This window comes from Ctenopharyngodon idella, chromosome 6 (genome assembly GCF_019924925.1).
Source record: "Ctenopharyngodon idella isolate HZGC_01 chromosome 6, HZGC01, whole genome shotgun sequence".
NCBI classification, from domain to species: domain Eukaryota; kingdom Metazoa; phylum Chordata; class Actinopteri; order Cypriniformes; family Xenocyprididae; genus Ctenopharyngodon; species Ctenopharyngodon idella.
Window position 1 is genome coordinate 16019587 of NC_067225.1, and position 13641 is coordinate 16033227.

A 13641-nucleotide genomic window follows, 5' to 3' on the forward strand; every position below is an offset into this window, starting at 1 on the left:
ACTAAATGTATTTGATAATAGCATTAAACAAACCAACAAACCAATGTTCGATATGCTTGAAAAGCTATACCTGGACTTCCGTAAAGTGATAGTTCACACAAATATGAAAATATCTCACTCTCACGTCTGTCCTGTGGAAGCATGTTTCCACCACTGAATAAAAAAATAAAGCTAATTATGACTTTATCAAACAATTTTGATATTTTTATTCTCAGAATTGTGAGATATAAGCTAGAAGTCAAAACTGTAAGATATAAACTCGCAACTGTGTGAAAACAACACTTCATAAAGACTGAGTATGTCAAAAAAAAAAAAAAAAAAAAAAGCACAGCTCGGAACTGATTCGGTTACAGCTATTAGAGATTTATTGAGGGAAAATTATCAATGGATAGCATCTTAAATTTTTGTTTGTTCCTTACACAAAGATATCGTACCATTACTGAAGTTTGGAATATAGCGCACCAGTCACAATATTCTTTTGGCAAACAACAGAAAGAGGTTATTATTATTATTATTTTTGGTGTCCCTAGTGGCTCAGAAATGTAAATTTCATGTTTAAGATGACAATACCTTACTTAAGTTTAATTACATATGCCCATTTAGCATTAAGGTTAGTGGTTGAAAAATAATTAGGCTCGTAATTGGCCATTAATTTCTGTTTTCTCATGCATTGTGAATGGACAAAGAGAGCTTGGAAGTACCATTGATACTGAGCAATTTTAGTGAAAACAAAACCCCTCTATAACAAGAATCTTTTGCCTGTTCACTGACAGCTGAGCGTGTGATCTGTCTTGTTTCGAGTGATGTTGAATCAAAGAATCTGAGAGTGACAGACAGGTGAGGTTTCAGATATCTGGGTCACAATCCAGTGTTGAACATTCTTTATTCCCACAACATAGGATTTTTATTGTTGTTAGTCTTTTGTTAATAGTTATAGCCCTTGAAGTGCAAATAATAAAGTAGTTTGTTAAGTGCTGTAGCATTGATTTGAGATATTTACAGTAAGCATGGGTAGAGATGATCAATACAGTGTAGCATGACTGCACAGCCTTGTTTCACAGCCGCTCTCATATGTTTTTCCACCTCTACTGCCTTCATTATTTACAGTGCACCTTAAAACGCAATTTCAGTCATACACTCCATATTAAATATGTATGGCAGACGCCTCATATTTAAGACAAAGTTCTCTTCCTGTAACCTTGAAGTTGCCAGTTGATGCCATTAAAAGAGAGAGGGAACACAAGATTCAGAGAGTGCAGGGTAAAAGTTTGCCACTCATTGAAATATTGTAGCAGGTACAAAAAGAATGAATGTCATCAAAAGTGGCTTTGAAATTCAAATGTAAAACGCAAAGCGCTCTTTTATGTACTACTGGAAACACATCAGCTGTATTTGCACATCTTTGTTTCATGCGTACCCAAATACAACTCTCATTTCATTAATAAATAATTAAAAAAAAAACTAATTAATGAAGTTTTACAATCAAATTTATTTCACAGGTTGTCCAATTTAATTGGATATACGATGATTAGTAAATCTGATTTGATTGTTCAACCGGATTCATATAATCAGGTCTGTAGCTTTATGCTCTGCTAGAACTCTCTGATTGGAGGTGGAACACTGACAACTATTGCAGGAAGTTTACTGAGGCCAGTTAGAAAAAAAAAAAAAGTACATTTGTGTATTTCAGTGTAGTTTAGATAGATACACCTGTAAATCGTGACTTTTAAATCGTGATATTTTTTCTTAATCAAGAAAGAAAGCAGGCATGGATGTCAATGCCCATGCCTGTTTATTTAGTTTTGTTTTTGTCTTATTTTATTAAGAAAAAAATATCACAATTTAAGTCACAATTTCAGTAATCGTCACGACAGTGCAGTAATGAACTGGTGACTGTTGTCTGTGAAGCAGTTTGTAGGCTATTTCAATAAGAAAATGTCATCTCAAAAGGAGATGACACTATTACCCAGAGTGACCAAAAGACCATGACTTTGTTCATATGTGTATTTTTCCATCTTCTATTTTGGCTATCAATTCAACATTTGGTACAATCAATCAATCATAAAAATGTCCTATTATCAGAACAATACAAGAAAGAAACACTACCTAAATGCAAATCAAATTTTTGCGAACTCTGCCATGGCCCAGCTGCTACTACAGCACAGAACGAGTTAGAAACCATCCACAAAGGACATATTATTGTGTTCAAAAACATCAAAACAGAGTGCCATGGAATGGAACATACTGTAGGGGTCTGGAGACACCGTTTTGAAACCTTGTTAACATGCTGTTTTTGTGTGTGTCCCTTTAAATGCAAATGAGCTGTCTAAAAGAGGGCGGAGCTTTAATAGCTCGCACTTTGGTTGCTCAACAACAACAAAGCTGGAGAATCTTACGCAGCCAAAATGACAATTGTCAGTAACGGTGTTCAGCCTTACATTGTTCAAACCGGAGCTCTAGTACGTTAGAACGATTTTGGAAATAAAGCAAAATAGAAATAGAAAAAAGAGAATCAGTCCTCAGATGCCATGTCCGTAATTTATAGCAAAAATCTGGCATTAATTCAATCTCAAACTAATTAATTTATTACAAACTAATTAGTTTATTAAAACTAATTAGGTTATTATCCACCACCTGTGTGACATCATTAACCAACGACATTTGAACAACACATTTGCGACAATACGGTTTAACAGTCGTGACTAGCTAGTTGATTTCTTTAATGATGCATCGTACTATGGTAGTTAAGCAGCGAGTTAGATTTAATCACCATTGGCAGCACTATTTATGCTTTTTTTTCTTAGTTGGTCAGAACAAAAGTGGCAGATTTGTTACTTACTCCTTCAGATGACATTTTCCGGTGATAATTCTTATTTTGTTCATACTTCCAAGATGTAGAATCTGTGATTCTGAAGTACAGTATCACCGATGTGGTGACTGACAGGAAACATTAGATTCATCCGCACCGAGGAGCCGTGCTGAAGCACAACCCACGTAAAGATGATAATTCCGCAAATAACTGCAATTGCAGGTTTCAAACAGAGGTGGCGACAAAGAGGCAAAACTTACGGACTGCAGCTTTAAGTTGGAAAGTAATTAATTCAGATTAATTTAAGCGTTTGAATCATGTAATTAATTTTATCAATACTAATCAATTGACAGCTCTAGTTTGTATTTATTGTATTCCTTGTATTATTACTTCCAGAGCTTCAAGATTCATATAACAGCTGTAGATTTGCATTAACTGGATACATTTCATCTGAAAGTACAATGAGAGCAGATGAGTAGTTTCAAACATTGCCCCCTAAAAAACAAACAAACAAACCATCAAACTGATTGCAGATACTTGCTGAGAATACAGTACAACTACATGTCTTCAAAAACAGAGTGCACAGCCGATCTTTATTATATGAAAACAGATGGAGTGGGAGGTGATGACACTCAGGGAATCACAGTTTTATTTTCTTCAAGCTGCTGTGTTCCTTTTCTAAATTACACACTCATGTAGCCATATAACCATGCTTTTGCTATTTAAAGAGCAGTCATGAGTGGAGTGCAGCTACAGAAAAAAAAAGCATGAAGTCATTTAACTGTTATTTAAATACTCATTAGCTCAAAACTTTTTTATTTATGTGTAATCCAGAGAAGTTTGCAGTGAATAAGAAGATCTGCATCCACTGCAACACGACGTTCCACAGCGGCGTAAGCCTGTCCAATCATCTTCGAGCGTATGCGCGACGGAAGAAAATTGCCTTAGTAGAAGGAACAAGTAGGGTTTCATACCTGCTCTTCCAATCTATTCTAATTTAATCATCTAGCCTCTCAGCTTTTCATTGATTATAATTACTTTGTTTGTTTCACAGCATATGATTGTAAACAGAAGAGGCCGAGATCAAGGCCTGGGCCAAAAAGGAAGGCGTTTTCATCTTCACACGCCGCCTCTGAAGTGATCTACAGAATGACCTGCAGGTACTTTACAGCACTCTGGTAGTTCATCACCACACTCTCTCCTACCAGCTCTCATATCTTTCTTTCTTTCCCCCAGGTTCTGTGATCTGATCTTCCAGGGTCCTCAGTCTATTCAGGAAGACTGGATCAAGCACTTGCAGAGGCATCTTATGCACACAAGTATCCCCGGCGTGGGTGCAGGTATGGTGGAGGTTTCAGCGCTGTGTAAAGAGCTGTGTTCCCCATCTCCCCCCGAGCGCCTGCTCCTGGATACACACCCTCCTCTCAGTCTGCCTGAGGGGGTCTCCTAAGCCACGTTTACACACCAGCTATGCTCGCTGTACACCTGTTCTGCACATGTTCATAAACAAATACACATATAATACTGCATATACATCTCTATATATGAATACAGAATAGAAATATATACATATAATATAAATGAAAGATTTTCTTATATTGCATATTATTCATTTTTCTCTTTGTTTTATATCCCAATTTTATTGTATCGATCTTCGGTTATTCTTAAGGGCATGCTATTTGCAACATAGATTTAGAGTTCGGCTATATTTAGATCTTGGATGTGCACATTAGGCAGTCTCGCTGTAGACTGCAGTTCTTGCAAGTCTAAAATCCAGCAGCTAGATTTTAGAAACTATCCAAGATAGTAGAATTCAGAGGTCACTGTTTAAAACATGGCAATATGACTATCAAGATCAAGATCACTTGACTTAATGCTATTTACTGTAATTTTGCGCCGCAAAGTTTATTTACACTGACAAAAAAACATGTATAACCAATTTTTAAGAGAGTATATTAACATAATAATATATCTACAGTAGTGCTTTATTTCTGGTTAAAAAATTCTTATATTTACTCTTATGCATCATTTAACACATTAGGGAAAAAATGTCATATTGCGTATACTGGGCATTAGAGCCCAAAACATGTAACGCAGCCTATTACCATATTTTTAATGCTATTATCAAAGAAATAAACTGTGAACTTTATGAATACATCAGTGAATATTTTTCAAAGCTTTCTAGTTGTTTAGTAATATCATGGGCAATACTGTCATAATGCAATATTAGTTCTATCTATATAATGTCAAAAAAGTCATTGTTCTATATTATTGTTGTAAGTTGCTGAAATCCCTGCAAATGCTATTCTTGCTCATCATTTTATGGTGCTACAATGTAAGGTATAAAAGTATGATAACGCAACTAATTATCATGTTTTACTTTAGGATACTAAAGGGAATCTTTACCACTCATTCTTTCTGAGGTAAATGATTTCTTAGCATTTGATTGTACATAAAGCTGTAAAGACCAAATGGAGCGATAGTCCTCCATGCCCTGGTCAACCCTTCAAATAGTTACCATGTAACTATGTACCATTACTTGGTGATGATAATGTGCAAGCACATACCGATCAATTAAGGTATACAATGTGTTAATGAACCGAGCAAGCGTTAACACGTTGTATTTATGTCTCTGTTAAGTCACTAATAGCCAATTAAAATGTAATTGTGATTTAAACCTTTGTATCTTTTTCTGCTGTAATACTTATTTACTTTACACTGCCACTTTGTTGACTCTGTCCAACACTGTTGTTATATAAGTATCAAGGATCTCCATGACATCAGCTCTGTCTTTGTGTAGAGGAATAGCTCTGATAATATCAGAGAAAGCAGCTTGACCGGGGTTCATCAGTAAGCGTCTGGTCCGGGAGGCGACCTCACAGTTTGTCCCGGGCAGGGCTTAGACTGGCGATCAAAGCTGTACAAACCAATTGTCATCACGTTCCTCTGGAGGGAATTTGGAGTACATTAATGCCCCTGCTTTGGGAAATAATTGTATCTCTCTGTGACTTCATTAGGCTCTCCTGGCCGAATCAAAAGGCACTCCACCAAGGCTGGAAGCTGCATGGTGGGCAGACAGTGTCCCAAAGGGCCGAATGAATAAAAAACGAGGGATTATAATGAGATTGAGCTAACCATGACCAGGATTGAGTTTTTCCATTATACCATTGGCAGCTTTAAGAATGAGGTGGACGAGGGGGGAGGCAGGAACATAAAGAAATGTGTAAGATCCACACCAGCCATCTGCCACGGGGCTGTGCCGCTGACAGACCAGAGCACGCTTATCATTAGGCCGTGAATCAAAGAGGCCTGCTCTCTGGAGATTCCTCCATTAAAACAGTATACAAGTGTCATCACTTCTCGGTGTGCAAGAGAGCACATCTTATCTGAATCAGGAAGCATTTGGAAAACAAGAAAGAGGCTTTCTATTAATCACCATATTTTATTTGTTAAATCCAACCTCCACAATGTATAAGAAAGGGATTGCATGCTATGTTGTTTCATATTAATGGTGTAACCTTAGGTGGTAATTAAAATCGCCCTCTGGCGGATAAGCATGTTCTTAATATTTCATTGGCGCAATTGTGACAAAGGCAGACTAGGGACCGCAGGAAGGATAGAGAGGGTTTATCTCACATTACATGTATCTCCCGATCATAGTCTCAGGTGCACCTGACACAAACACCAGGAGATACTGTTGATTGATTGAATGATTGATGGATGGACTCTCTTTTAACCCTTTCTTAGTGTTTTCTTGTCTCCTAAGACTGCCACTTGTCTTGACTTTTTTCCCTCCTCTGAAGTGGCAGGAGCGACTCGGGGATCAGGACCAGTGACCGAGCCCTCGCCGTTGTCGACCGTGCCCTTGCTTTTGCTTTCGGTCATTCCTAAAGTGTAAGAGCCTTCACTTCCTCTGTGAAAAAGAGAGAGAAGAAAAGAGAGAGTGTGAGAACAAAAAAATCAATAGGTTTCCATTATCTGGTTGGGCAGTGTCACTGGCCTGTCAATGATCCCGCTACAGTCCCGGCACAAGGGTGAGACGAGCCCCCAGTCAATCGCCACTGACAAGAGGAAAACATGCTGACAGCAACCAGGAACAAGTCAGAACACAGATTTGCACTTCAAGCGCTCGTCCGAGGGGGCGGTGTGAGGGGGCCACCAAACGACGTAGGGCCAGACTCAGGCTGATAGGGGGGCATGGTAGAGGGGGCTCTGGCCGGGTTTTCACCCCTTGTCTGAATGTCTCACTCCCCCTCACAAACGCTTTTATCCTCCCATCAATTATTTACCTCTGGATACACCAAAGGAAACCCAGGTGCACTGATTGTGGCCAAGAGAAATTCATCACCTTCGTGGTCGCCACAAGCTCGAGCTCTCTGTTCCGTTCCTTCTCTTTCTCCCCCCTTTGCTACCCATCTCCCCGTCCCACAAAATAAATAAAAAATAGTATTGAATATGCATGTAGGTGTATTTTGTGTCTCTAAATGTTGATAATTTAAAATGTGAGCAATCTACACAGTATCTCATGATTTTATGTAATGTGATCAACTCATTAGTTTGTTTCTTTTTGGCATGGGCTTTTTTGAGTTTTACTTACTCCCAAAAGTTAAGATAACTTTTTTTTGTTTTTTTTTGTTTTTTGTTTCAAATACATTGGACAAATCAATTGGACAAACAAAGTAACTTAAGTGTAGTTTACTTAAACAAACAAACAAACAAAAAAAAAACAGGGCAGAGTACTTTGCCTCTAGAGTATCTCTAGAACAATGAGAGACAGCCTAAGTTAAATCCAGTTGTACAGACTCATTATGAGGTGTGAGTATCAGCCCTCCATTTGAACCCGCTTAAACCAACCCTCTCCCGCTGACCGCTGAGTAAGAGAGACATCAACCACTCCACAAAACCAGAGAAATCAATACATTTTGACAAGGATGAAACCTGTTTGGGATGCACCATTTTGGTGCTCCAAAAATATGTTTTAGCCCTTGTCACATTCAATTATATCTGTATGGCTTGTCTGAGGTTCTCCACAGTCAGCTTTTATGGAGCAGGAAATCCATTCCTCTGTCTCAGTGTTTATATCTGTATTTCTTGTATACTATGATTTTAAACAGCGTTTGTTTTAAAACATAAAGGTGAAATTGCAACTGTATCATTACTAATTATGTGGAACTAGGTCTTATAACAAAGGTTAATGAGAAATTAGCTCGCCCATTCGCTCTAAATTATTTCTAATGGACGGTTTTTTCAAAAGGCTTCAAGCTCTCGGGGCATCATCTGACATGCGGTATAGAGCCTATTAATTAATGCGCTTTCCCGCCAATTGTTTTTCAATTAGTCCGCCTTCTTTTTTTCCCTGAGTTCCCTTTCCTTGTCTAGTGCACTAATTCGGTATAGTGGATGACTGCAGGGAATTCAGGTTAATATGTTGACAAGCCTCGAACAATAGCGAGTCATGTCGCTGTGCACGCTCGGCTGGTTCGGTTCATTTCAGCAGCTGACAGCAGGTCCTAATCATCAGCTGCCCTAAAGACACGTCATTACGTACTATTATGACGACATAATTACAGTCGGCAATTTTAAAATGTTTCCAATTAACGGTCAGGCTGAAATGTAATAGTATTACGTATAATGAAAAAAAGAGCCTAACTTTATATCCCTGAGAATTTTAATTAAACACAATGATTTATTTTTTTATATTATATTTTTTTATATTATATTTTTTATTTTTTTATTACAATAACAGTAGGCTATGTTCTTCTAGTTCTTCTTCTTCTTTAATTTGATTACAGCGTTTCTGTAGTCTAGCGTCTTAATGTGTTTATGCCACTGCTGTTTAAATATGCCTATAGGACATAAACCCGGCATGTGATGGTTGGATTGGAATTACAGAAGAGGATAAAATTAAAGTCAGTAAATAACAACAGCAACAATCATAATAATTCCATACAAACAAGGACATTAACGTGTCAGTTGCTCTTGATTTTGTGTGACATGCAAAATCCCAACAAGAGCAGCAACTATAATAGGCTAATAATAATAATAATAATAATAATAATAATAATAAAAATAATGTTTTGAAATACTGTTGGACTCTTTGATGAATGAATGCCTGAATAGCAGAGTTGTAGGTGTGACTGGTCACTGAGCAGCTGGCGCTCATCCCTCCGGGCGCACCATGACCTGCTTTTCTTACCACGCTAAATTGGAGGCTTGACAAGCCACAAAATGAAAGTGATTTGAGTTGGATTCGGGAAGAAATGCAGAATATGAGCCAAAAGTGACGAGTCGGACGGGTATCCCGGGCATGAGACATCACGCGTGAAACATACGGCGCCTCTTTATTCTCCGTTCAAATATTGTTCAACAACACATAGCCCTATAGCCTGTTAAAAATAAATAAATAGTCTACATCTTTCCCCTGCGTTATGTAAATCATCATATAACATGCTTGTGTTATTGATCTAAGATTAATGAGTATGTTGCTTGAATCGTATTAGGCTATGTTAAATAAATTAATTAAATACTAAGCGACTTAATTTACTTGCTGTATCTCATTAAAGTTATCTCCGTATGTAGGCTATTGGTTGTAACGGGTTAACTCATGATAAAAAAAAAAAAAAAAAAAAAACATGTTATGCTTTTCTCACACTTTGGGGGAAATAACAACCATATCAAAATGCAAGATTTCTCTCTCTTCTGTAATAAAATGCGGCGCCAATTTGGTCTTCCCAGCTCCGTTTGCGAGTGTTAATTGATCGTTTCAGACCAATGAAAATGTAGAGAGAATTGAGCCAATCAAATAAGATCGCGTATGCTGTGTTTGGCTTGAAGCCTCTGTTTGCTATGGATTTTTTATTTTGAAATATAAACTGCAGTGGCCATACATGCAGTGCAGATATTGGCCACCAGGAGTCGCTGCACTGCAGTTTAGATGCACTCGCATTTGGCTACGGATGCTTTGTTGAGCCAACATTAAACGTTTGAGATGAGTCTGCCTAACTGGCTTTTAACCTATCTAGCTACTCACCTAAAAAAAAGTTTTAGTGTATAAAATAAGATTTTGAGGATATTTACGTCAGTAGTTGTTATTTACACAAATCTAAACGCTAAATAAAACGAAGTAACATTCATTCACATAGCCTATATAATATATATATAGGCCTATATATTCTGTATTTTCGATTTAATCCTTCCAGAATGTGTAATGTGTAACGCTAATTGTACGGGTATGAATGAAGTATTTGGTAAATGTACTAAATGTACTTTAGTTATTAATATATATATATATATATATATATATATATATATATATATATATATATATATATATATATATAGCTTACACAAGACATAGACCATATGATTTGGGGAGGATGAAGAATGAACCCCAGACATTTAATATTGTCTTTCAATATTATAGGCCTATTTATATTTCCCCCCACCTTGGGATACTGCTGTCTAATTTTAGAAAGCTTCGCCTCACACAGAAAAACGAAATAATTTTGCATTTACTGCACTGACATGTCTGTTGTTTCAGTGCAAAAAACAAACAAACAAACACAAACTTGTTCGCGCGCGTCATCCTGCCGTGTGTTTATTCCTTTACCATTTAAACGTGGAATATCTTCACCGTAAGCAATGCTTTCTTTTGCTTTTTGCTTTGTTGATATATATATAATTGCGACCCAACTGTATACTACTGTTGTGAAATGTGTCAGGCGACACGTGAATATATAGAGCAAATGACAGAAACAGAGGGGGAATAAGTGACAGTAGAAAGACACACGCAGCAGTACAAAGGCGCGCGGAGCTTTGAGAGCGCAGTTTGTTTTAGCGCACATCTCCCGGGCTGAAGAAAGAAACTAACACGCCCTGTTTAAGAAACAAACATGCAGATTAGATAGGGGTTTGACAGGCACTCTTTACTTGCAGTTTCCAGGTCCCATCGCGCTTATGCCAACACAAATAGAGCAGCAGAACCTGCTTTACTAAATGTAGTATTGCCTTTCAGTGATAAAAGCCACAAAAAAAAAAAAAAAAAAATTAAACATGGTCATATTTTACATTCGGCATGTTACAATTAAATTTAATACGCAAGCACAGGTTAATAATGCTAATTAATAACACGTGTTCAATATGTAACTTTACTGAACTTTTATTTTATGGAAACATTTAGTACTTAAACATTTTATTGTTTTGTATTTAATTTAATTTAATTATCATACTATGTAAAAATGGAGAAACTCTGATTCATGGCTCAAACATATGTCTTATTCAACTGAAAATATGGTGGTACATATGTGTGCCTGGAAAGTGTTGCCATATTTCACCTGCTGGTGTAGAGGCTAACATTGCAGGTGGTATGCAATGTATGCAACACGTTAAACTGCTCTGATCTGACACGATCAAAAAGAAATTGCATTTTTTTTTGTTTGGTTTTCTTTTAACAATTTGCCCTCTATCCATGTTCTTTTTTCCGGTGCTGTTAAGGGTCATATAGCTGACACAGTGTGTGTAGATATCACAGCTCGTCCAGGGAGTTGTCACCTGTTATGCGTCTGTCACCTCCAGGCTTACTAGCTACATCCTGAGCTGTGATCATTGCTCAATCCTGCCAAAGTTCAGAAACATTTTTGTAAAAACAATGTGATACTCATGCCAAAACATGTCGGCTCACCATGAGTTTGTAAGAGGTGATAACGAATTAATTCTATTTTTATCATTTCATAATTTTTCATGATATATAGGCAATCTGTGTAACATCTGGCTTCTTATACAAGGTCCAAAATGTGTAAAAAGGCCAAAACACACTCAACAAAGTATTGTAACATTTATACAGACAAATATAAAAAAATGGTATGAGATCAAAACCCCAATCTGCATCATTTAGATTACAATATTCATGTTACATTGTAATTACATATGTAATAACTTAATAATTACATAGGTATTAACTTAGTAATACAAATTAACAACATGTAATCAGTTAATACCTTATACCACATATTATGTTATTGAATATAGTGTATTATTTGATTCAACTGAAAATTAAATTTAGCTATTGCGTTGAACTATATTATGGGGTCGATGGACATAAAATCTGTAGTTTGTCGCGTTCATAATTGGAGTCAGTCAAGCTGAACAATATTGAGATTTTAAATTAGAGGCACATGGGCCTTGTTGAATTGACTGTTAAGTATTCTGCCCACTTCCAGACGCTGTCCAATGTTGTTCTAATCACTAGATCAACAACTCAAATCTTCGGGAGAACAAATAATGGAGATGAAATGAACAAATGATTAGCATACTGTGAAAAGTACAATACGTTTCTTATTTAGCATTTAGATAACTGTCTGTCCCAAAGAGCAAAGCTTCAAAGTTGAACCCAGTTTAGGCGAAGGGAATTAATTCTCTCTCCTTCATGCTTCATTGAATCTCTCATTACCAAACTTTGTCTGTATTGATGTTAGATTTGATTGAAGATTAGAGCATTTAGCAAATCTTGCTATTGCGCATGTATCAGGTTTTTCAAGCGCCTGCTGGTCAATACCCTCACTTTTATCCTGTGTCTGCTTCATTTAAACTTCATCAACTCCATCAATGAACTGGAACAGAGAAACGTCCCCATGGTACAATGCTGTTCTTTTGTTAGATAATTCTTTACTGCCTGTCTCTTTCTTTCCTTCTCTCTCTCTCTCTCTCTCTCTCTCTCTCTCTCTCAACCACTAAAACTAAAATCGCACTATGATGAATTATTTCAATCAATATGGTAATGAATATTGGTTTGAGCTTTCAGTTTGTCTGGCTTAACAATGTATATGACAACAGTGATACTCTCTCCTGATGTGCATGTCAAACCCCATCCCACTTTTTTACAGCCCTATATTTCCACTGACAGTGAAAATTGTTCATATAATAGAAAATGATGTATTCTCACTTGGGAGATGTACTTGCATGAAGGAAGAAATCAGGGTTGCCTGCTATGTTTCTACTCTGTATTCCTCGCAACCCACTATAAATTATGAGAAATGCAAATATGCAAGACAGCTAGTAAACCATACCATTGTGTGGAATAGATCATTCATGATAGGGTTGCCAAATATGTGGTGTTATTTGTCCCCTGTAGTGCATACCTAGTTGCTTTGACTTTGTGCCTCTATAAAGTGAGACGTGAAGCAGTGCATCATATTTATATGGCTACCCGAAGAGCCATTTCCGAAGTATGTGCGGGGAAAATGTACGTCCCCATCTGTTGCCATACTAATGAATGTTCTGCCGTCTGAGCCCATTCAGTGGTAATCATATCTTTAATGATCAAGTGGCAAGTGATATACACCTTTCCATAAAGTCCCTCAGATTCACATTTCAGCGGGAACGGGCTGTCCGTATGTCACACAGCACACATCAGTACCCTGCCCATTTGTTCTGGTTGTAAACGCAGCAAATTAGTCTCCAGTTGGTGGAGTTCAGAGCAATATATACTGAAGAACCACAGCACCACAGAGACATTCTATAAAGAGAGTGACACACTGCCCCTCTTTTCATCATAAACTATTACATTACACTTCTAATAAGTTGTGTTATCCTTCTTGAAACATTTGATTATGGGAAATATGTATAATAAAGTGCTGATTTAATTTATATTACGGATTAGTCTCGATATTGCCTCAAATCTCTAGGTATTACATTATCATATTCGCCACCTAATTTTGATTTCAAATTGCTTCACAATAGCAAACAACTTTTAATTAAGGTGGGCTTTAGAAAATTAAGTCCTATTTAGTGGGTGAAGTCATGGACATGTTCATTGGAAAATATTGGGTCATGCT

The 13641-nt window shown here is 37.1% G+C and overlaps 1 protein-coding gene across 2 annotated transcripts in view; it reads left to right on the plus strand.

Annotated features, from left to right (window-relative positions):
- znf644b (zinc finger protein 644b) overlaps positions 1-7267 on the plus strand; it is a 30364-nt gene extending 23097 nt beyond the window's left edge. For both annotated transcript variants that reach the window (XM_051897517.1, XM_051897518.1), the window contains 3 exons: positions 3644-3769; positions 3864-3969; positions 4046-7267. In XM_051897517.1, coding sequence (XP_051753477.1) covers positions 3644-3769; positions 3864-3969; positions 4046-4259 — 446 coding nt within the window. In that variant the 3' untranslated portion in view covers positions 4260-7267. The remainder of the gene's footprint in view (positions 1-3643; positions 3770-3863; positions 3970-4045) is intronic.
- The last annotated feature ends 6374 nt before the right edge of the window (positions 7268-13641 follow it).